General features: G+C 40.7%; 1 protein-coding gene across 2 annotated transcripts in view; it reads left to right on the top strand.

Annotated features, from left to right (window-relative positions):
• Positions 1–24,222, top strand: part of sptbn5 (spectrin, beta, non-erythrocytic 5) — a 66,752-nt gene that overhangs the window by 5,899 nt on the left and 36,631 nt on the right. For both annotated transcript variants that reach the window (XM_040136819.1, XM_040136820.1), the window contains exons 2-24: positions 2,694–2,861; positions 3,972–4,088; positions 4,697–4,854; positions 4,996–5,224; positions 9,946–10,032; positions 10,222–10,329; positions 10,851–10,935; positions 11,366–11,499; positions 12,097–12,317; positions 13,290–13,428; positions 13,693–13,827; positions 13,959–14,047; positions 14,274–14,427; positions 15,448–15,651; positions 16,158–16,364; positions 16,977–17,118; positions 18,062–18,207; positions 19,102–19,314; positions 20,586–20,738; positions 22,030–22,160; positions 22,246–22,497; positions 23,221–23,296; positions 23,943–24,154. In XM_040136819.1, the coding sequence (XP_039992753.1) occupies positions 2,694–2,861; positions 3,972–4,088; positions 4,697–4,854; positions 4,996–5,224; positions 9,946–10,032; positions 10,222–10,329; positions 10,851–10,935; positions 11,366–11,499; positions 12,097–12,317; positions 13,290–13,428; positions 13,693–13,827; positions 13,959–14,047; positions 14,274–14,427; positions 15,448–15,651; positions 16,158–16,364; positions 16,977–17,118; positions 18,062–18,207; positions 19,102–19,314; positions 20,586–20,738; positions 22,030–22,160; positions 22,246–22,497; positions 23,221–23,296; positions 23,943–24,154 (3,560 nt within the window). The remainder of the gene's footprint in view (positions 1–2,693; positions 2,862–3,971; positions 4,089–4,696; positions 4,855–4,995; positions 5,225–9,945; positions 10,033–10,221; positions 10,330–10,850; positions 10,936–11,365; positions 11,500–12,096; positions 12,318–13,289; positions 13,429–13,692; positions 13,828–13,958; positions 14,048–14,273; positions 14,428–15,447; positions 15,652–16,157; positions 16,365–16,976; positions 17,119–18,061; positions 18,208–19,101; positions 19,315–20,585; positions 20,739–22,029; positions 22,161–22,245; positions 22,498–23,220; positions 23,297–23,942; positions 24,155–24,222) is intronic.

Below are 24,222 nucleotides of genomic sequence, written 5' to 3'. Positions count from 1 at the left end.
TTATGAAGGGCTTTTTATAATACTCTTTTTTGACATTTTATATACAAAATGATTGATAAATTATTTAAAAAAAATAACCCGCAGTTTAATGATGATAAAAGTAATCGTTCGTTGCAGCCAAAGAGTTAGCTCCCCGATAATTAAATAATGTAATATATTAGAGTTGACTTGATTAGTTGATTAATCGACTAGTTGACTGACAGAAAGTCAGTGAATTGTTTAAGTAATTTTTAAAGTAAGAATGCTAAAAAGTTTTACTGGTTCTAGCTTCTTGGAAGTCAAATTTTCTGGTTGTCTCAGTGTTGTATGATAGTAAACTTAATAATTCTCCCTTTGTAGTGTTGTTTGGATAAAATGAGCAATGTGAAGATTTCACCCTGGGCTCTGAACAATTTTGATGGGCATTTTTCCCAGTTTTTTGATGTTTTATAGAACAGACCATTAATTTAGAAAGCATTCAACAGATTAGTCAAAAAGGAAAATAATTGCTGCCCCATTCTGTATTTTAATAGATTTCATTTCATGTTATCTAAGTGGCAACAGAACTATCAAACCAAGGATATTTTACTGGATAAACACACACTATCAAGAAAACAGAATTACTAGAAGTCCTACACCTAATTGTTACAGCCAAACACATTATCCTCAGGTTTTTAAAGGTCTGATGGTAGAAATCCAAGATCTAATCACACCCAACGTTTCCACCAAACCTCATGGAAATCCATCAATAATTTCCTTCTGACAGGCAAACTAACATCATGAACACAAATATAAAAACTCCGACAAGGAGCATTTTCCAGTTTTCAAACTGATCCATCAGCTTGACGACCTTTAACTAATTTACTGTCATCTTGTCTTTAAAGCCTTTTTTACAGTAAGAGTAATGCTACCAACAAACGGTCAAAACAGTTCCTATTTTCTTTTTGAAACTCTCTGCTCATTTAGATATGCCAAAGTTACGTACAAGATTTAGAAGCCTTGACTGTCCATGTCCTTTTTAACATCTTTGCAACAAAGGATAACACAGTAACAGAATGAGTAATAACAAATAATACTGTATGTATTATTATTAATAGATTAAATAAAAAAGAAAGGTATAAAAATTTAAGAAGCTGGAACTAACAAGTGTTTGGCATTTTTGTGTTTAAAAAAAAAAAAAAAAAGACTAAAACAACTGTTTGATTCTGAGAACAGATGCCAGTTAATTTTATGTCGACCGACATAGATTGACACAATAGTTGTTGATTTATTTTCTATTGTTCGACTAATTAAAGTGCATTATAGAGAAGTAAAAGGTGTTGGGTGAACCGTGATGGTACTTAATTCACTTAAAGCAAACAGAGAAATTCACATTAAATAAGTGATGGACGTACAGGTTTGATGTACAAGATCCAACCTTCCCATGTTTTCGTAAACTTGTCCTGTTGCTGTCTGATGGCAAACGTTTTTCTTTCCGTCCTGAAGATGTTCTAAATCATGTCAATCCAATCATCAATTGAAGAACATATGTTTTACCCTGAAATTGGGATTTAAACCAAATTGTTTTTGATTCCTTTTGTCTCAGTTGACCGACTGATAACTGGACTAGTTGTTACAGCATTTGAGGATTTTCCGGTAAACTGAATCTCTTTGGGTTTGGACTGTTGGTCGGACAAAACAAGACATTTAGAGACGTCACAGATGTACTGTAGAGCAGGAAAAAAACAGCAAAAGAAGCAGCATATCCTAACACTGGGTAAGTAGAAAGGGAGGTTGGGGAAATGGACTCTTAAGTGAGCCATGTTCAGGGGAACGTCTGTTGGGCTTAGTTTAGCTCAGGAGGAGTCTGGAATTAGAAGACCGGTATCAAGAGGACTGTAACCTTTATTGTCATGGAAGTAAAACCTCAGGTGTGGAAAACTTTCGGTCTCTGAGAGATTGTGATAAGGGAACTATAAATCCTTTTAGAACAAACACTTCTGAGTCTAAAGGTTGGACAGACGTTCCTCTTATTTGAAGGAATTTCTCCACTTACGAGCTGCTCTTGTCTCTAAGAGGTTTAGTGGACTGGACCCGTGACCTGTAGATAACCAGCCTGGACAGAGATGTTACGTAAACATTATGTAAGCACCACTTGATGCTCAGGATGACTAAAATGAAATTTGTCTTTTCGCATTTAACTTCCTGCCAGTCACAGAGTTCTCTGCATACTTAGTACTCACACTATACAATATGCAGAGGTGGAAGAAGTATTCACGTAAAAGTACCAATATATTAATGTAAGGATATTCCAACTCCTGCATTTTAACTCCTATAAAAGTAAAAGTACAGAAGTGTTTATCAGTTGTGACTGATATCTTATTCTAATTAATACTGATGAAGCAGCATTTGACCATTTTACTGTTTCGTTGATGTTGAGCTAGTTTTAGCTACTTTACGGTTTCCAATTTGAGGCTCGGGCTCCTCCAAAGGGTCAGCAGATAAATCAGAGGGGTCGTCAGATGACTGATGGGAGATTTTGGACCTTGCTCTAATATTTTTGTGAATTACTGGACAGTTTTACACATCAGTGATGTACTTTCCACCATCCATTATGGCTGAAGAATTTGTCTAATCGTAGACCTCTGTAATTAAAACTCTGGTTTTGGGTCATAATTGGACGTTACAGAGGAAAAGATCAACTGTCAGTCCTAAAGTGTCCTGACCTCCTGCAGGAGAGCGTGGAGCTGACTGACGTCTACACGGAGCTGAAGACCGGCGTCCTTCTGATCCGTCTTCTGGAGCTCATCTCCAGAGAGACGCTGCCTCCGCCCAGCCGACGTAAACTGAGAGTCCACTGTCTGGAGAACAACAGCATCGCCATCAACTTCCTCAAAACCAAGGTAACTCACCTGTCCGTGAAACCAAGGTAACTCGTCACCTTATTCTCCAGATTTCTCAAAACTGGATCAGTTTAATTTGTAGCTGCTGTTCTTTAACTTCATTCTTCCACATGGGTCGACATCCATTTTTATTAGAATTTGACAAGGTCTGTCATCTTAGTCAAACCCTAAGTTATCTTACTTACTCCTACAGTTTTCTAATATGTTTCATTTGTTTTCCTAATAATGCGGCTTTGAGCAGCATTTTGAGCATTTCCTTCGTGCATTTCATTGTAGGAGAGCAGTGTCAGTGAAATCAGCTCACTGAAAAACCATCTGTTTTTCAGTCTGCATTTTGACTGTTGTGAGTATATCAATGTTTGTCACTTTTTCAGTGTGAACACAGTACAGACTCAAAACCTTCCAGTCTGGATTTGGGACAAAATCTCTGGGTATTTGATCGTTAACGTCTGCACTGTACTTGACTCCGCCTTGTGGTTTGTGCATTACATGTGTTTTTATCTGCTGCCCTCCATAAGACATAAATAAATAACCTACTTACCTGAGGGAACAAATATTTAAACATGTCCCGTTTTTAATATATATATATATATATTTTTTAATGCTCTGACAAGTCCAAATCACATTTCAATGTCTTGTTTTAATTTGTTTAGAAAATATACATTTAAATTCAGTGTTAAAGGATAGCATCACATTGATTTGGAGCTAATTTAATGCTTCAGCAGTCTGTGTTAAACAAATCAATTGACTATTATCCAACTTGACAGTTTTTTTTTTAGAATAAAACTTTTTTTGTTTTCCTGGACGGTGTTGAGCTGCAGTGGAGGGACAGTAACTCAAAAAGTTTTTATTTTTTTTTTTTTTTCTGAACAGGAGGAATGATGACACTGTAATTTAAAAAAAAAAAAAAAAAAGTGAACCTATCCTTTAATGTTTCAGGTGATGGTTTTAATGGTTATTAAGAGTTTTAATGCTTTGCCTTTTGCGGCAGCTCCATAAACTGTAAATCTGGTACTGTGAAACCACATCTGTACGGTTTGAGGCTCACGAGCGGCAGGTTCTCGTTCCTCCGTCGAGCTCTACACTGAACAGTCACTGTCTTCTTGTCAGATTCGGGTGGATCTGATTGGTCCAGAGAATGTGGTGGACGGGGACCGGACGCTGATCCTGGGGCTGCTGTGGATCATCATCCTCAGGTTCCAGATCGGACCAATTAACCTGGACGAGGTAGGGTCTCGAACCCACAGCCATGGTCGTTGTAGTTTAGCTGTGCAAATATAAGAAGTTTTAAAAACAAAAAATGGAACCTGAAATCTAATTACAGAGAAAACTGAGTTTAAAACAATAAAAAAAAAAAAAGCATCGTGTTCACGTCTCCTTGGTTCCTCTCCACTCTCTTCTTTGTTTCATGGCCTTCTGCTTCTCCTCTTCTCATCTTCTCATCTTCCTCCCATCTTTCTCTCCATCTTTCTCCTCTCCTTTTTCCCTTCCTTCTCGCCCCCTCGTCTGTTTTTCTGTCCTTCACCTCCTCCTGTCCTCTCTCCTTCTTCTATCTCTCCACTTTCCCTCCTTTTCCTTTTTCTTCTCCTCTATGTATCTTTACCTCTTTTATTCTTTCTTTTCTTTCCTGACTCCTTTTCCCTCCTCTCTTCTTTTTCTTTTGTTTTCTTGTGTCTTCTCTCTTCATTTCCTTTCTCTTACTTCCTCTCCTCTCCTCCTTTCCTTCTTTCCTCCTCCCTTGTGTTTCTTTTCTTTCATTGTCTTGTCTTTCTCCTCCATCTCGTGTCTTGCTCCCCATCTCCTGCCCTCCTCTCCCCCTCTCTCCTCCCACTCAGGCGGGGGGTGGAGGCAGTGTGGCTCATCGCTCGGCGAAGGAGGCTCTGCTGATCTGGTGTCAGAGGAAAACGTCGGGCTACGACGGCGTCAACGTGCAGGACTTCTCCTCCAGCTGGAGGGACGGACTCGCCTTCAACGCCCTCATCCATGCCCACCGGTAAAACACACACACATGCGCGCACACACACACACACACACACACACACACACACACACACACACAGACACAGACACAGACACAAACTTGTTTCTATCAGCCATCAGTCTCCTCTAATGTCTGTAAAACTCTTTGTCCCAGGCCTGACCTTTTTGAGTACCGCCGTCTCCATGGCGACGACCCCCGCCGTAACCTGGAGCATGCCTTCTCTCTGGCGGAGCGGGAGTTTGGGATCATGCAGCTGCTGGAGGTGGAGGACATGGTGGTTCCTCATCCGGACGAGAAGTCCATCATGACCTATGTGTCCCTGTACTACCACTACTTCTCCAAGATGAAGCAGGGACAGACCATCCAGAAGAGACTTGCCAAGGTCTGAACCACCACCACTACCACCAGGGGGCAGCATTGAACTGCTATCCTATAACACATTATTAGTACTATTATCAGGTGGAGCTGAAATGATCAGATCAGATCAGTCAATTCGTTTTTAACAGAAATTTAATTGGCAGCAAGTATGATCATTAAATAATTTAAGAAAAGTTTTCAGCGAGGATTCATCGTTTTCAAGCTTCTATTCTGCTTCCATGCATAAATATCATTCAGCTGGTTTGAACGCCGGTTCTGCTTTTGTTTCCACTGTGTCTGAACCTAAACTTGGACACTGCAGGGGGCGTGAAACTAAATCCAGGCTGTGGATACTCTCAGGGGAAAATAAATACTCAACAGTTGATAACACAGGATGTGTATTGAGATAAGCAAGGAAGTGTGTTTCATTATACAGGCCATGATTGCATTCAGAATATCTGTGTTTTGCTGCCTTGTTCTGCATTTATCTGTGTAAACTGTAGATTATGTTCCCAGTGTGGGGGAGCACGTTACTAGTTTAATTACGTTTCCTAGTATTGTTGGGCTAGTGTAGGTATTTATTATTTTCCTCTGAGTAGTGATGCAGCATGACCAAACACTTCACTGTTACGTTTTATTTTCTGTTGAAGAAAAAAATACTGAGAAAACGGTTTCTTTACTGTCACCTCCCGTCTTTGGATTCAGGAGAAAGGCGTCTAAGCGTTATTGTGTATGTAATTTTTCTCAATTAATCATTATATCGATCTGTCTATAAAATGTAAGAATATAGGGACAGGCGCCCGTCATACTTTGCCAAAAGCCCACAATGATGTTTTCAGATTCCTTGTTTTATTCGAGCAACAGTCCAGAATCCTAAAATATTCAGTTTACAATCAGATGTGACAAAGAAAAGCATCAAGTCATCACAGTTGAGGAGTTGTAACCAGCAAATGTTCCTTATTTTTGCTGATTATATTCTGTCGATAGACTAAGCAATTAATTGACTAATCTTTGCAGCTCTAACTCAGGATTACAGTTCTGATGAACTATGCCAACAAACTTCAGAAATATAAACAGGTGCTAAATGTTCATTCATTCATTAGAAGTAGCAGCGGCAGTAATACTACTACCACTGCCACTAAAGTCATTAGTTTAAGTAGTATTTTCAGTAGTAGTAGTGGTAACAGCGTTTAGGAAAAGCAGATTCTGCTGTCCTGACGTCCTGACGTCCTGACGTTCCTCTAGCTCACAAACACACGTGCGCACACACTGAATTCTAACCTAAATCGTAAAACCGAGTATTAACCCTCAGACAGGACAAATCAGAATGTGCTCAACTTTACAAAACTGGCTGTGCACTCAGATCTAAAGTTGTAGTCTCACCTCATGTTGCAAGGACGTACACGCACCATTGTCTTCGTCCATACCATGGACTGCTCCGCCCTCTGCAGGCTGCTCTTGGTACTGCAGCACCAGTCAGTGTTTCCACTTGTCTGTGGATGAGACTTCCTCAAGAATAAGTGAAGAAGAGTCTCCTCTCTGAGCATCGACCTGATTGCTGTCTGTCTGTCGGTGAACACCCACATCATGATGTCCTCTAATCCATCAGGTTCCACCCACTGCCTGTCGGTGTGGATTACTGCTGGATTAGATTCAGGACTGATAGGAGGTCAACTGCAAGAGCTACAGAGCTACAACACGCAGAACTCACACCACTGTTCACAACAACGATACGCTGGGTGACTTCAATTACGACACAGTAACTAGAGTAGAAATAGCTGCCATAAAATGTTTTTATATTCATGTCACGGGTGCATGGAGACGCTGAGGAAAATCAGGGGGGGCTCATTAACTCAACTGTGACACTTAAACACAGCAACAAGTAAGTTGTAATAAAACAATATAATTAATAAACACCCTCGTAAAGACCGTAAGGAAACCACATGAAAGAAAAAGCTACAAGTATTTTAAATGTGCAAAATAATGTAATATATACACAGTACATTACATATGATATGAGATATGTTGCCCACCTTTTATATATCATGTTAATTATTTTCCACCATAAACAATAATAATTAATATTTATATTAATAATGGTAGTGATTATTCGTGTTAGTTGGCGAGGTGACTGTTGACTTTTCTATCCCATGTACTTCACTGTGGGCGGGGCCGCAGACACTAAGCTAATCAGATCAGATCACACACACTCTGAGACGCTGCTGGAGGCAGCAGCAGAAACATTAGCAGTCATTCAGGGACTGAATACACACCTTTTCCTGCTTCACGCACCTTTACCTGAACCAGGAGAGGAGGATATACAGGGCGGAGGGTCGAATCTGGACGTCAGACTTTAGCTCAGAGTTTAAGCCTTACAGTTCCGCTCCTGTTGAATCTGATAACATGGCAAAACAGAACAACCTAAGATTTAACTCTGGATTCAAGGGCCATTGATTGATTTCTTTTTGTTGGCGAGCATTTGTCTGTTGTTGTCGGTTGTCTCTGTTGGGTCGGTAAGCCTACACATATCTGTTATATTCCCTCTGAGAACAGTAGTCACAGTGTGTGAACTGTCTTTTCATCGATCAAAGGGAAAAGTGATGGAGCAAACATGCTTCTCTCCAGCTTCACTTACATCTCCAGGTTTGGGTGATGTGACAGCAACCACTAAATACCACTTGTCCTCTTGTGAATTAAAAGCTGTACCTCATTAAAAGCATATTTGATATCAGATGTAGTTACATAGCAAATATACATTGAGATTTTAGTGCTTTCGAAGGTCAGGGGCTTTTTCTTTTATTGATTTATCAGTTCACTGACCTGCTAATGTTGAGTTGTGATGGTTGGAACTCAAGCAACGTTTGCTGTTTATGCTTATATACTGAGCAAACCAGGTATGTCCATGTCTAGTGATTTACCTGGGGTCACATAACGATGGTTTATTCGCACCACCTGGGTTCAGGTGTATTCAGGTATGTGGGTGCATGTCTAGCAGCTTACATGCGTTATCTGTACTGGATAATGGGTGTATCATGCACTTCCAGGTATGTAAATGTTTCACTGAAGGCTTTCCAGGTCCAAATTAGAGGTAAAACGTGTGCCACGTACGTCACAGGTGTGGTCAGGGTATCTAAAAGCATCTCCAGCAGCTATTCTGTATGTGACAGGTGTGTTCCAGGTATGTTAGCAGTTGTAACAAAGGATTCATAGGTTGAAATTGGAGGCAGTAGGTGCGTTTCAGGTGTGTTCAAGGTATCTGGAATAATCTCTGGCAGTTATACTTTATACCCCAGGTTTGCCCAGGTGTTTTCATGTATATTAGAAATTTCGACAAAGACTTTACAGGCTTCAATTGGAGTACGTTGGCATATTGGGTGGTTTTCAGTTGTGGTGTAGGGATGTAAGGGTTAAACTGGAGCCAAAGGGGGCAGTTTAGGTTTTGAGAAGCCTCTCTTGTAGTTATACTGTATATATAGGTATGTGGACGTTTCAGGTCCCAGGTATGTTAGGGGTGTCAACAACAACTATCCAGACTGAAATTGGAAGTAATAGGTGTGCCAGGTGCGGTCCGGGTATCCTAGTAGTTTTCTCCATTATGTAATTTAAGGAAGACCTGTTCCTGGCATGTACAGAAATATTTGTAGTGATTTTCTGGGTAGTACACTGTAAGTACGCTGTGTATCCATGCATACCCTGGTCACATGTTTTTATACTACGTGCACCAGGTGTGTAGAAGTGTCAGGGTTTAGGTGTGAACGTACAGAGTTGACAGTATGTCAGTAGGAGGAAGTCTCAGCGGTCAGTGGCTGAAGAGGGAATACAGGAGAGAATCATCCACCAGATCCCACCACAAGGTTTGTTCCGTGTCTCCACAGCTTCCTTCACTGTTGTTAAGTTTGTTTTTATGAATATTCATTCAAGTCACTGGCAGTACCTGTAGTTCCCTACCTGGAGGTCGGGAGGTGATCAAAAATACTTCCTGCTACACAAACCATGTTCATTTTCTGCAATGTTTTCTCTTTTGGAAAACAGTTTTACCTCCTCAGGCCTCTAAGGTTATTTAAATGGATCAAATGAAACAATCTGAGAAGAGAAAATCTTTCTTTCACTGAAAGCCTCACAACTTACAGATGTGCAACATGTAACGAGGGATATTGCTTCTAATGAGAGGGTTACGGGCATACGAAGGCTGGGAACCACTGAGTTAGATGAGCCAAATTAATAAGGCACTAGTGAAGATGAAGCCAACCGAGAGGTCGCACATAGTGTTGTATGCTCGCTAGGCTGCTATGGCTCTTTGGCTCTGTTTTCATTACTCGTGAAAATCTACATTATGTCTTTTTTTTTCAGTCACTGGACGCTACAGGAAATGATCTGGTCACTAATCACAACTTTGTAAAACTTAGTTTTGTTATTTTATTCAATTATGCTGCTTAGAAAACTTCAGTTTCATCCCCAAGGCTCAGATATTAATTTATAATGTTGAATGTTAGAATAATTTGCAAGAAGGAATCACAGGCACGCCCTGTCTTGTTTTTTTTATAAATCAATTTACCAGTCAAGATGCCATCAAAGTGTATCAAACCAAACAGGGAATCATACTGGGAACCATTACAACCATTGTTGAGAGATAATAGAGTTTGTGTTTAGAGGTCCATCAGTCTGGTTTTACAGTATAACACTGTAACACTGAAGACTTGTGAGACAACAGAAAAATGCAGGATTTTCCCCTTTGTGTCTCCTCAGATTGTTGGGATGCTGATGGAGCTGGATGACATGAAAGTCCAGTATGAGAGAATGGTCTCCGATCTGCTACAGTGGATCAAAGCCAAGGTGACAAAACCACCAGCACCAACAAAAATACATCACTACTATCAGAACTGACTGAGGTTACACTGTAGTAAGAAAAAAAAAAGAACTCACAGAACTTGGACGATCCAACCACTTATTTCATCACGAGTCACACTGAGACAAAGTTTGACGGCTGTGTTGATGAACTCATTTATTACTGACTGACTGAAGGTGGTGCAGCTGAATGACAGGAGATTCCCAAACTCTCTGAGGGAGATGCAGACACTGATGACGGCCTTCAAGACCTACAGAACGGTGGAGAAACCTCCTAAATACCAGGTGAGACACCATCATAAAAGTCAAGACCTTATTCTTGGCTCACCTCTCAACAGCCAGTTCAAACCTCTCACACATGTTCTGGCTTCTTCGTCCGAATATGAAAAATAACTTGTCAACGCTACCTGACTTACAGGACGAGTCGGCTCTGTATCATGGTTCAGCACAGTGCTTCCGTCAGAGTGTACGGGAAAAACATAGACTGGAATACATCATAAGATGACTAACTCTTTGCCAATTATCTAAAGAGAACTAGACACAAAAATGTCCGCCTGTAAGATTCATGTTCCTGAGATTATGAATCCACAAGGCCTTGTTCTGTTTTCTAAGAAGGCTAATATAACAATAACAAAAAAATATAATAGATTGTTTGTCGCTGAGTTATTTTTCACAACTATCTTTTCCTTATTAATCGATTGTAAATAATCTTTGAGTTTTTTCGGCCACTCTAGCCATGTAGCTAAAAAACGACTTATTGGCGCTTATGGATCTGTTACTGTCTCCCTGTGTCTCTCTCTCTTTAGGAGCGAGGGACGATTGAAGCTCATCTGTTCAATTTGAAGACTCAGCTGGCAGCCAACAACCAGTGGGCTTATAATCCTCCAGAAGGTATATGACACAATCCACTCAGTCACAATCCAGAGATTGTATCTTTTGTGTCAGTCTTTCCGCTCTCGCATTGTTGGGGGGGGGTTCATGGCTTGTCCTATTTTTTTCTATGTGGTTATAGTCGTGGGACATTTGTGAGTTTCACTTGTGACAGACCAAACATCCTACATGTAGCAGGGGAAAAACCTGACTGACTTCTAAAATTTAAAAAAAAACCCAAACCTGTCAAACCTTCACAAATGGAGCTGCAACAATTAGTCAATTAATCGTCAATTATTAATCAATTAATTAGTCAATTAAATCAATTAATCGTTTAATCAACATGAAATGAATCGGCAATTATTTTGATAATCATACAATAATCTTTCATAATAACACACTTTCTACATTACCTACTGCTTTTTCTGTGTGTGTATGTGTGTGTGTGAAGGTAAGACCCTGAGTGACATAGAGAGGAGTTGGGTTTTGCTGGAGAGAGCTGAGCATGAGCGAGAACGAGCCCTGCAGGAGGCGCTGCTCCGTCTCGAGAACCTGGAGCAGCTCGCCCAGAAGTTTGGGAGGAAGGTAAACACAACTGTCCCAAAAAATAGCACTTCACAAATGATAAAATAATCTCAGCTAGCTTTTTCTGAGCTTTCTTTGCTCAGATTCACCAATTAAGATCCGAGATAAGGTTGAAAAATTGCAAAAACTAACAAAAATTATTGTCACACACACACTGACCTAAATGTCAAGAATTAACTTCCATACTCAAGTGCTGTGTTACGTTTCAAATCACTAAGATCCTTACAAATCCAAAATCTCAAAATCTAATGAGTAAAATAAAAATCCTGTTAATATTTTCCTGAGAGTTTCGATTTGTTGTTCTCCTTTGACCTTTCTTACTATAAGGAACTGTAACAGAATGTATAGAATGGAAAAACAGTTTTGGATTGTACAATGCAGAAAGTAAAAATAGCAGAAAATAAAACATAATGCACATTGATCCTTTGGAGGCAAAATTCCAACACTGGCAGATATGACTGCTGACTCAGTGGAATTACGAAAAAAGCCATCAAAATTTGGTGAGATGCATTATTTATTTGACTGGTGTCTGAGTGTGGGAAGGATGGACGCTATATCCAGAATTCAGTCAGTACTCCGTTTGTTTTGGCTCCTCAGGCAGCTCTGAGGGAGGGGTATCTGGAGGACACGCTTCGTCTGATCCGGAGGCAAGACATCCGAGGTCTGTCCACCCTGGAGGAGGCTCAGGCAGCCGGCCGGCGTCTGGAGGCCCTCGCCACCGACGTCCTGGCCAGAGAGCTGCGTTTCACCGCCCTGAGAGACATGGCCAAGACCATCGAGAGAGGAAACTACCACAGCAAGGAGCAGATCATCAGGCGGTGAGAATGAGCTGCGGTTACCTCCGTGAGCTGGAGGAGTGAAGGTGTAGGATTGAACGATGACCTGGAGGTACAAGGGGTGTAAGACTAGAAACTAGAACCAGGTACCACTAGGGTGCAGCTCCATTCATCTGAAAATGAGGAGGTGATTTAAGTTAAGCATGAGTGAGGCCTGATGATAGAGCAGTATAGACAGAAAAATAAAATCAGGTGTTATCAGAATAGCGGGATAACTTGTAGGTAAATCCTGCCCAGATGATGGAGGATTTAACTAACTCACAGTACGGTTCTGTGACCTCCATGGTGTTGGCAGCTTTTGTAATGCTTTCTCTTTATTTTTTTGGTAACTTAATAAGATTACAGAATCTGTTACATTCATTAACTTTATGTTTTCGTCTGCTGATTTCCGACCACAGGTCTTCAAGCTTCATGATGTCAAATTCAATTTTTTACTTGACCCACAAACCGAGGTGAACAGATAGCCTTATGGAGTGGTTCGGTGGGGAGGGGATGGCGATGCTATCGATCAAACAAACACGAACGCACAGCTACGCACGTAAAAGTGATATTCAGCGCATTGAAGTAATTTATGTTAAGTTTTTTCAGTTAAGAGAGTTTAGTTAATCTGACTTGAAACACTTGTAAGAGAAGAGAAAAAAGTAAGAGCTTTGGGATAAGAATACAAAAAATGTGTTGCACTTAGATTGTTATAGTGTCTGTCTTTATGTTGTTGATACTGTCCTGTATTGGTTTGCTCAGTCTGTAAGCCTGGCAGTTAAACAACTGCCAGTTGACAGTATCAAAAGAGCAGTACTCAAATTAACGCTTGTTTTTAAATAGAGACACAACTAAATATGTTTCTATTTAAAACAAAAAAAAGATTATTTCAATTCGAAAACCTTGATGGAAGCAATGTGACAGAATTACGACAGATATATTTATGTGTGTGTGTTATGTGTTTGTGTATCTAAGGGAGGAGAGCATTAGTCATCGATGGAAGGACCTGTTGCAGCAGCTGCAGGAGCAGAGGGGGCTGCTGGGAAATATAGCTGAAACTTTCAGTGTCCTGCGAGACATCGACCTCGTCTCCCAGGAGCTGAGAGAACTACAGGTGGGACTTTCTGATAATAACGTTTAAGTGTACATTGGGCTGTTAAGGAAGATACCAGGTATCATTTAAAATCCATATACAACAAAAGCATCTTGTGTTGTTCCTTTGTAAGATCTGTATTAATGAAAAGACATTTACTTCCTTTTATTTAAGTCATAAACAGTACCAGAAGAGTCCAGAGCTCAAGTTTGAGCAAAACTCTGCTTTTTCAAAGCCATTCTTTCCTATTCTTTCATTTCTCCCTGCTCCCCTCTTTTTCCTCAGTCCCAGGCCAGTTCCTCTGAGCTGGGGAAGCAGCTGGCAGAGGTGGAGTCTCTCCTTCAGAAGCAGGATCTCCTGGAGGCTCAGATCTCAGCTCACGGTGAAACCATCACCGCCCTCAGCAGCACAGCTCTGAAGGTACAATGCTGATAATCGCCCCCTGCCTATCAGTACTGTCAGCTGAGGTTTTAGAATGAGGTCATGTGTGAGTTGTCCGCTAATATCTCTCTCTCTCTCTCTCTCTCTCTCTCTCTCTCTCTTTTTGTCAGGGAAAAGTGAGAGGTGGTCAGCAGATTCAGAGCAGAGTGAGAGCTCTCGACACTCAGTACAAGTCTCTGGTGTCGCTCAGCAGCAGCAGGTTTTTTCTCTTTGCACCTTTTTAATAGCTACTGAATCAGGAAGATTATTTATTAAACAACAACTTTGAATGTACAGTATATAACTCCTCTATACCTCCATTTGTCTTTCTCCATCAGTGCATGACTTCCTCCTTGTCTCCATTTTCTCCTCCTCTGCCTTATTATCATGTCTGCTGTTTCCCTCTGCCCTCCTTTCCTCTCATTTCCTCTCCTCTCCTCTCTCAGGAGGAGCCAGTTGGAGGCTCAGTTGAGGCTGTTTGAGTTCTTCTATGACTGTGAGGAGTCGGAGGCCTGGCTGTACGAACGCTGGTTGAGGCTGCAGACGGCCGGACTCGGACGAGACCTCAACCACATCCAGCTGGCCCAACACAAACACAAGGTGAGAACACAACTGTACATATTCTACAGACACCCGTAGCAGTCGAGAACATTTTTGATCAATAATTCCCTCAAATTAATACTTTGTGCCTTTTTAAAAATATACATTTTCCTCAAGATAAGATAAGCCTGGGAAGATCATTTAAGATGACATAAGTTAAGAAAAGTTAAGTTGAAATAAGTTAAGTTTAGATCTGTTTAGATCTGTTTAGATCATTTAAGGTCAAATGAGTTCAGATCATTTAAGATAAGACAGTTTTAAGTAGGTTACAAGTGAAGCTCACACAATTTAAGCAAGTAAAGATACAATAAGTTAACATATTTAAGAAAAGATAAAATAACATAAAACAATTTTATGACAAATTACATGAAATTAATATAATTTTTAAAATGATATCTTTACATAATAATATGATATTATATAGTAAGGTAAGTGAGGTAATTTTGTCATATGATATCCTACTGCCACTTCTATTTCCAATTCAAATTTATGGAGTTAATATACTAATTTCCTCCCCTTAATGAATAAATTAAGAATTTATTAATTCATTCCCTCAAAACAATCATTTGTGCCCTTAGGTCATTAAATTGTGCCCTCAAATTACTCCATTTACCGTATTTCCTCAACTAGTGACTGGTGACTTTATTTACCAGAGCTGCAGAAGGTAACAGGCCTCTATTTGTTCCTGTCGACTGCACCCCTGGCCGTTATGGGGGACATGGTATTTAACAGTGTAAATCTGGAGTATATCCAACTAAAGTATCAGTCTGGATCAAAATAAAGCTGCTTTAAATCCAAGCAGTCAATAGTGAGATTGTGAAGCAAACAAATTAGAAATGTAAACGACTGATTTGTGATTTCAGGGCCTGAGTTATTAATTAGTGCTAATGATTAATCGTAAATAGGAACTTTACACATTCAGAAGGATGGACATAAAATTACTTTAACAAAGTAAAAGTCCTTTTGATTTATATCAGATGGTCGATTTCATAAATGTATTTAATTATATTCTATCTCCAGGTACTGGAGGCGGAGATCCAGGCTCAGGAGTCTCTCTACCAGGGAGTTCTGGGTCGAGGTCAGGATCAGCTGTCCAAACAGAGTCAGGTCAACCAGCGAGCCATCCAGAAGTGGATCAGGACTTTAAAGAAGCAGTGGAGCCACCTGACCGACGAGGTGACGGGACGCCGCAACAGACTGCAGGCTGCCGCTACCATCAAACAGGTAATCAAGGACACACTTTAAACCAGTTGAAGAGAGAGCAAACAGGGAAGATACCAGAAGAGGAAGGAAACAAGCTCGTTTTTTGGTAAACTTACACACTGAGGCTTATTTTGTTTGTTTTTCTCTGGCAGACAGTACTTAATATTAATCATGATTAAAGTGCTGTGTTGACTGTTGTTCCCTTAATACTTATAACTCTAGTTTAATTTGCAAAGTAGCTAGCATTCTAGCTAAGATAATGCTTAGCACTTCTTCTTTTGCCAGTCCAAACTTCTTTTGGCTCAATGTTTTCACAACAGTTCCTCATTTCATGTAATTTTGCTGCCAGCTTTTTATTTACTGTGAAGGCATTAATGACAAGGTTTCTCTGTCTTATTTTCTTCTCCTGCTGTGTCCCCATAAACCACAACCACACTCATAGTTATTGGGTGCGGTTGTGGTTAATGGGGACTGGATCCAGGTTCCCTCAGACCTCTGTGTTAACTAACTACTTTTTCTCTGTGCAGTATTTTGCAGATGTGGCAGAGGCCGTCTCCTGGTTGGGTGACAGGAAACCGCTACTGACCAGTGAGGACCATGGGAAGGATGAGTCGAGCACAGCGGCGCTGCTGCAGCGCCACCTGCGGTTGGAGAAGGAGATGGCGGCCTATGCCTCAGAGATAAAGAGACTGTCAGAGCAAGCGAAGAGCGCAGCACAGCTAACAGCTCTGACTGTGAGTATAGACTCAAGTCATACTTTCCATGTCTGTGTCGCTGTGAGGGTCTACATGGTGTAAATTTTGTCATCATCTTGCCATGGCTGCGGACTCTATGTGCTGACAAACGTGTGAACTTGTCCGTGTAGTGTAAACAGAGCTGCGTGTGGTCGCCAGGGTCGCTTTATATTTGAGCCAGTGTGGTATTTCATATGGCTTCTAGTGGCTTACAACCCGCATTGAAAAGAGTCTTTACTGTCTCTGCTAACACTTAAAGGTTGTAAGAAGGTTCAATTTAAGTCAGCATCTCCGTCAGCCTGCTGCTGTTTGATTATCAGCTGATAGAGATTCAAGTCATAGCTGCCGCCTCATATGCCGCCTGCAGTCCATTTTCACGGGTTTCTGTGTCCTTGCTGCTACGTAATAAGTGTCTCTGGCAAATGGAGGACAGGACACTTCTGACCACACCCAAAGATGCCCATTAGTGATGTGGGTGTGGTCAGAGGAGAAACAGGTAACTAGAGAGGGCAGAGGAGCACTCTTTTCAGCCTGTTGTCAAGTTACTTTTTAAATTGTGTTATTGTTTGAGAGTTTGAAAAAAAAACGCTGACAACCCCTCTACGTGTGTAGGCGGAGCCTCTGCAGAGTAAAATGATCCAATACAGCGACTCATCTGGAGAGGAGGAGGGGCCATCGTCACCTGGCGCAAAGGGTGGGAGGGGCTCTGAGAGTGAGCAGAGCAAGGCCAAGGTCCGCTTCAGATACAGCAGAGGTACTGCAGCTCTGATCTGTGTCACTGTGTCGCAGCAGAGCATGGTAGGGAATGACGCAATCATCAGTTGTTGTCTGGTAATTTAATATGCAGTCAAATTCCAAATTGAGCTTTCAGACTCAGCAGTTAGTTAGTTTCATGTCCTGTAAGTGAAGTCCTAGTCCTTAGGATGAGTTTAGAATTATTCAAATATAATCAAGACACTCCAAGTAATTTAAAACTGTCAGTCAGTATCTGCCCCTTGAGTCATTTTTACATACATTTTCTGTTTTCTAGTTGGGCTTGACCATAAAGTATGACCTGAAAAGTATATCATCACTATAAGCTCTGACATGTTTTTATACAGAACCACATCATCTGGATACAGAGAAAGTGTATGTTCTGACCCAAATCTTCAAATCCCAAATGTAGAGTTTATTGTTTTAAGTGCTGTAGAAAGCTGTTTTATTGCCACTGCACATAAAGGCTGCTCAAGGGGCATCCCTCTTGAATGTATCTTTACTGGTTACTGCTCATGCCTTGGGAGAAAAATATAACAGTCTGATTCATGCAATAAATTTAGGTCCATACTCTCATTTTTTTTCAGTGCCTCAAATGATTATCTCCACTCCGAACCTATTAGAAGCATTTGTCTGGATCGAGAGAGATAACGAGTTGAGAAAATTGGTTTAGCCTGTCGAAATTATATCAGAAAGTATGTCTTCTCAGTTAGAGGCAAGCGCTTTGGCTTATATTTAACATCTACATTTAGAGGGGAAGTTGGACTTAATGATCCACAGTTGGTTGGGTCTTTTTCTGGTCTAAATAAAAGAATAATAGATGCTTCTGTGAGTAGGTGTTGCAGGGCCAGAGAGTCATTACACATTTCAAGAAGGAGAAGAGCAAACCTGTTGAAGAATCTTGTTTGTAAATTATATTTAACTAATCGTTTTCTTCTGTTCAGGCCAGATTCCATGGGATCGTAATGAGATTGTAACCATCGTCAGCATGGAACCAGATGGAGACCGAGTTCTAGCCAGAGACAGCCAAGGAAACCAGCAGCTCATTCCCAAAACCTACTTGACCCTGCTCCCAGCCACTGTACAATCAGTAATCAATAACATTTAAATCAGATCAATGATTTATAACCTTTAAATCAATGTTCTCAAGGCCTACGTGTAATGATCAATCATCTTAGATAAATAATAAATCTAATCATTCTCAGGCGCTATGACCCCTATAGATAAATATAAATAGGTATTGATATGTTTTACATAAATGATATGTAAGGTTTCCAAAACACTACAATTATTTCTTTTTGAAGATGATATACATTTATTTGGTTGTGGTAAGAATTTGAAAAAGTGTTTTGATACTTTGGGGTAAAAAAAATTTAAACTTTTAAAGAGTTGGTTTGATATAAACAAATCTCTCTGAATTTTAACGCAACTACATTCATCATCTTTGGTAAACGTGTTACAAAATATACTGAGCAAACTTATGACAAGTGATGTTGAAATCTGCAGTGTTTCTAAAATAAAATTTTGGAAATAATGAAAAATAGATAAGAAATCAAACCACGGATAAATTATGTCAAAGCAAAAATGTCTAAGTCTATCACAATACTGTATAAAATTAAGGATTTCTCAAATTATGCTTCATTATACACCTTATGTTGTTCACTTATACTCCCATACATTACCTATTGTGTGGAAGTATATGAAATTGCAAGTATAACAAATACAAATCCAATTTTTATACTTCAAAACGATAGAACCAATGAACCCACTGTCTATTAAATTAAAGGCACTAAAATTCAGAAACTTAGTCGATTTTATAACAGTATAAATCCTGTATAAAACGGGAAACAAGTTACCACCTGACTGTATCCAGAAGTTGTTTTAAATGAAAGAAAACCAACCCAGAGACTGTATATTTCAATTTCAATCCTGGCTCCGAAACGTCATCAACTAAACGTCCTCCCTTCTTCCTCACCCTGTTTAGACCGCTCCCCCCACCCCGCCTGTCTCCACCCATGGCGTGCCAGAAAGCCAGAGCGGGAAGCTGAGTCGTCCGCGGCGAAGTCGCTCGATGCGTCGCAACACGTCTGAGATCCAAACAACATGGATTCCGGACCCGCAGTACCAGAGGGACACTGTGGAAAGCACGCAGACTGGACTGGACCAGGACTACAACTCCCTGTACAACCTGGTCAAGGTGAGCATTGGACATGAAGTCTGATAATAATGGAATTAAGGAAGGAAAGGAAACAGATGATGAAGATGCAGTAAATGTGGACACATGTAAAGCTACATGCAGCTTCCAGTCAAACAATAAAGATGGCGGAAGTTAAGATTCCTCTCAGATATAAAACTCTCCAGCTATGATTGGTGAGGAAGACCTACAAAAGAAACTCAAAATGAATATGGATTCAGTAACATAATCTATGTTAAATTTGTGGTTTGAAATATTAAATAAGCAAGGGGCAGCAAAAGCAGTAACAGTTTGGTTTGTCTTGGAAAAAGAAGAAGAGCTGGAGAGTTTCCAAAATTTGAGAGAAAAATATGATTTGGGGACACATGAATTGTACAGATACCTACAGTTTAGGGATGACTACAGAAAAGAAATCATAGCAGGTCCCGCCAGAGAAGTGATTGGTGTGATCCAAATCATAATCAGTGCTTATAAGGATAGTAACATAAGAACAACTGAACCGAGGATTGAACATTAATAATAAGCACACAACTAAGTTTTTTTAAAGAGAAATTGGGGGAAAAAAGAGCTTGATATTGAAATTTCAAAAGATGATTGGCAAAACATGTGGAAGATACAACAAACATCCACCAATAGAGGGAATTGTCCTCTAAAAATAAGATTTGTTTCTTCATTGCATGGAACGTGAAAAGTAAGTAGTTACAGATGTCAGAAATGTTGGAGAAAAGTGTGGTTTATTGATGTAGATCACTCACGTTTGTTGGAAAAAATAACAGTGTTTTGGGAAATGGTATGTAAAGTGCTACAACAAATACTAGGTTATAAGGTCCCTGTGAGTTGTTTGGTACTTCATCTCTGTGATTTCTCTGAGGATAGTGGGATGGGAAGCGACACATATTTGTTAAAAATGCTGTTAATAACAAGTAAAACAGCTGCCCCGAAAAACTGTGGGGAAAGTAACGCCCCCGACAAAGGACCAGTGACTCATAAACACTGAACAAATCTTAATAGAAAAACCATGTTGACACATGTTGAGTCTACAAGAGGCACAACTGGAAGAAAAATAAGAAAAATGGACAAGACAAGAATTAGACAAGACTCAAACTGGTGACATCAGAACGGAGCTGCAAATAAGTCTGTCGACAGGACCGACTGGATGATGAAAAAAATGTGAATGAATCGCACGGTTTTTGTTTTTGTTACTGTCATCGTCAATGAATATTTAAGTGGGGAGAAAAGATTCCTTCAGTTTCGTTGTTGTTTTGTGTTTTCAGTCGAAGATGAGAAGTCTGGAGGAGAAGCTGCGTCTGCATCGATTCTACAACAGCTGCCAGGAGTTTGAGTCCTGGATGGAGGATAAGGAGAAAATCTTGAACACCTTCAGCACAGACGCTGACAACCTGGGAGTGGTGCAGGCCAAATATGAGGTAAAGACATGACCCAAAACGATGCATAAAAAAACACGACTTCAGGAACATTTAAAAAAATCCTCTTCAATTTCTGAGAGTGAGCCATATTCACAAAACCATCCTCAGGCTAAAAGTAGCTCCCGACTGGCTGAGTTAGGAGACACTCAGGCGTCTCGGTCCTAACATAAACAAAAGACTCGTCAGTTTTTGGTCTGAGAGTATTTTATCTCTAAAGTAGCTCTTCAGTCTGAGAGAAGTGAAATGTCCAGAGGAGAGTCAGCTGCTGCGGGGACTTAGCCTCATCAAAACATAGAGATAGAAGCCTTGCAACAACACCTGAGATGACGGTTTGCTTAACCTCCATTACTGGAACTAAAAAAAAAAAAGGAAAATTGCAGTTTGCAGGGCTGAATATCTCAGCCATACTTAATAATTATTCATCAAACCAAAAATGTGCTCTTCAGGCCACAATTTGTTCGATATTTTTTAAAGTTTGTGTTAAATAATCACAAACTGCAACAAATAACTGAAACTGATTTCCGTCACTGGATTACCCAAAAAAAAAAAAAAAAAAAAAAAACGAAAACTGTGAAGATTGAAGATTCGCTCAGTCAACTGTAAAAAAATATCACAATATCAACATGTAGATGGTGTTTGATGCAAGATAAAATCTATTGGACAGGTCAATATTTTAGTTTGTTTAATGTATGATTTCTGTGACATGGCACATAACATACATAAAATGATGGAATCAATCCATCTGTCTCGCGCAGATGGAGATCAGCCTCGTGTCTGTGAATTCTTGTGAATTCACCGCTTAGCAGGTAGAGCTGGCACAGGGGTTTGATAAAGGAATGGCTAATTAGGCCGAGCAGTTATTTACAGTTAGTGTTTGTTTCTAGCTTTTTCATAACAGCGCCGACAGAAGAACTGAACTTAAAAATATATGTTTCTACTCATGTAGAACCAAGTTTTGAGGGGCCTCCTTACTTGAGGATTAACTATTTAAATACTGATTATTGGCACCAAACCACAGTTCATTTTTCAATACTCTGTAGTAATGGGACGTATTGGTAGGTACCACATTTTGACACCCAGTTGTATAGAGGTCTGGCTTCCTGAGCCTGGCTGCGGGCTAATGGGCCAATGTTTAACATCAAGGCATCAACCCCCCGTTAATGCAAAGCGTAACTTTCCTCCCGCTGTCTGCATGTAAATCCAGATGGCGTGTGGACTACCACTGGCACATGGCGATGCTTAATGTAGAACCACAGATTTAGCCTGTATCGACGCTGACTTCCTGTTTTAGAACTTCCTGACTGATTTGGTGAGCGGGCGTGGCCAGTTGGACGACATCATCAAAATGGCCGAGGAGTTGGTTCGCAGTCGGCACAGTAAACAGAGAGAGATCCAGGCCAGGCAGAGGACGGTTTCCAACAGGTACAAACCATCAAAAAGCCAGAATGTCCAAAACTGTTCTGACTTGGAATAAATGACCTGATCCTGGTTTCTTTCTGGTCCTCAGGTGGGATCGGATCCAGCAGCTGAAGGATGAGAAGGGACACGCGCTGCTGAGTACGGCAGACGTGCAGTCCTTTCTGCAGAGCTGCGAGGAGGCCAAAGCTCAGCTGCAGGGTCAGCTGTCCCAGCTCGACACCGTGGACATGGGCTGCAGCTCCTTTACCCTGCTGGCCGAGGAGAAGAACCAGGCTCAGGCCCTCAGAGACATCCAGACCCTGGAGGGGAAGATCGCGTACCTGAAGAGCGTCGCCAAGATGTATGGGTCTGAGTTAGACTCTAGGACTTTTAGAGAAAAACTAAGAATAATTTGTTTGTTTCATTGTAAAAGAAGGCACCAAGAGGAGAAGATGTGGGAAGAGGGTTGTAAAGATTTAAGTCTTAAAGTCAACAGTGTAAAAGTTTAATGCAAAATTCTGATGTGATAGAAAGATGAGATACATCACTTTTGCTGTGTGAAACTTTTGCAATTTTAGACTTGTTACTTTAAGAGGTTAGAAAAGGATACTTTCGACTCAAGAAACCCTTTCAGAACTCAGTTTAATCATTTCTATGTTATAGATTATTTGCTTTAATCACAGCTTCTGTTGGTGTAAGTTTTTCGGCTGATGGCAGAAGAGATTCTTGCTGCTAGATTTTTATTTAAGACTATTAAGAGTAGCTGTGGATCTTTGATGGGGACCACCAGTCTTTCTCTATTCATTTGTGTTGTAAAGCCCGATAAAAAAAGAGGGAAAAGAGCAGTTGATGATCTGAGAGAAGACCAGTGGGGTGAGAATAGAAAAGTGGACTGTAAATACTATAACTTCTACTGCCCTGTATGATTTGAGGTTTTCCTCAGCGCTGGTTTGGGCCAAAAACAGATTAGGTACAGAAAAAGCAGGAGTATTTTAACACACTGTAATTTCAGCTGACTTGCATTTTTCATGTTTACCAGCTAAGGGGAGTAGTAAACTGCATCTCATTGTCCCCGATGTTACAGGAAGCAGGACTGCAGTCCGGCAGAGAGTGCAGCCATCATGGAGGAAGTTCGGGGCCTGGAGGCGCTGCTGAAACAGGTCTGACTTCAATTCACCATCGCAGACTTAGTTACTGTATGGAAGTGATGTGTCTTCTGATCTGTAGACAGAAATGGCTCAGCAAACCGAACAACAGTAACAGTGTGAGGGGTGAACTTAAAAAAACACGACTTCAGACTTTGGATTCTGTTGATACAGAAGAACGATTGGTGCAGATGACCTATAATGTGGCAGCTTTGAGTTTAAGTTTCTGTTGGTATAACAGCATGTGTTCAATTAGTCACACACCGCCATGGTGTTATCATCCAAAACTGCCAGTTTAAAGCCGTGAAATTAGAGGCCTAAATGATTTATATCTGTCAAGTAACATCAATGAAAGTTGATTCCTACTCTCGTACTGAGATGTTCCTTTCTGTTAGAATACTAGTACTGAATATTTTTTGCCTGCTTTGACGTGTTTCTGTCTCTGCTAAACTATCTCACGTATCTTCAACATCTTAGAGGTCCTGTCATTTGAGATTAAACTCAGGCCATAAAAATAACAATCCGTGAGCCACTTCTTACAATTAGAGCTGTCATAGTTTTAGGAAGTTTAGATATCTTTCAGAGCAAAGTAACTGAAGAACCTCCAATCTGACAGCTCCCCCGTCAAAAATCATATCGGTCCTGTTCTATTGTCTCTCAGGTGAAGCATCAGGCTGCAGACAGACAGAGCCTCCTGGAGGAGGCTCGCAGGCTGCAGAGCTTCCAGCAGCAGGCCAAAGAGCTGCAGCGCTGGGGGGGTTTGGTGCAGGAGCGTCTCCTGCAGGAGGAGACAGCCGCAGATGTGGCCTCGGCCGTCGCCCTGCTGGAACAACACCAGGAGCTCCGGCTGGAGATGGAGGAGCAGAGGAGCAGGTAGGGAGGAGGAGGCAGGAGGTACCGCCACAATAAAACACAACACGGGTTATTACTGTGGCCTGAAT

Source organism: Xiphias gladius, chromosome 10 (assembly GCF_016859285.1).
Source record: "Xiphias gladius isolate SHS-SW01 ecotype Sanya breed wild chromosome 10, ASM1685928v1, whole genome shotgun sequence".
In the NCBI taxonomy this organism is placed as follows: Eukaryota; Metazoa; Chordata; class Actinopteri; order Istiophoriformes; family Xiphiidae; genus Xiphias; species Xiphias gladius.
Note: the sequence above shows the minus strand (reverse complement) of the source record. Positions and strands in the feature narration are given on the sequence as shown.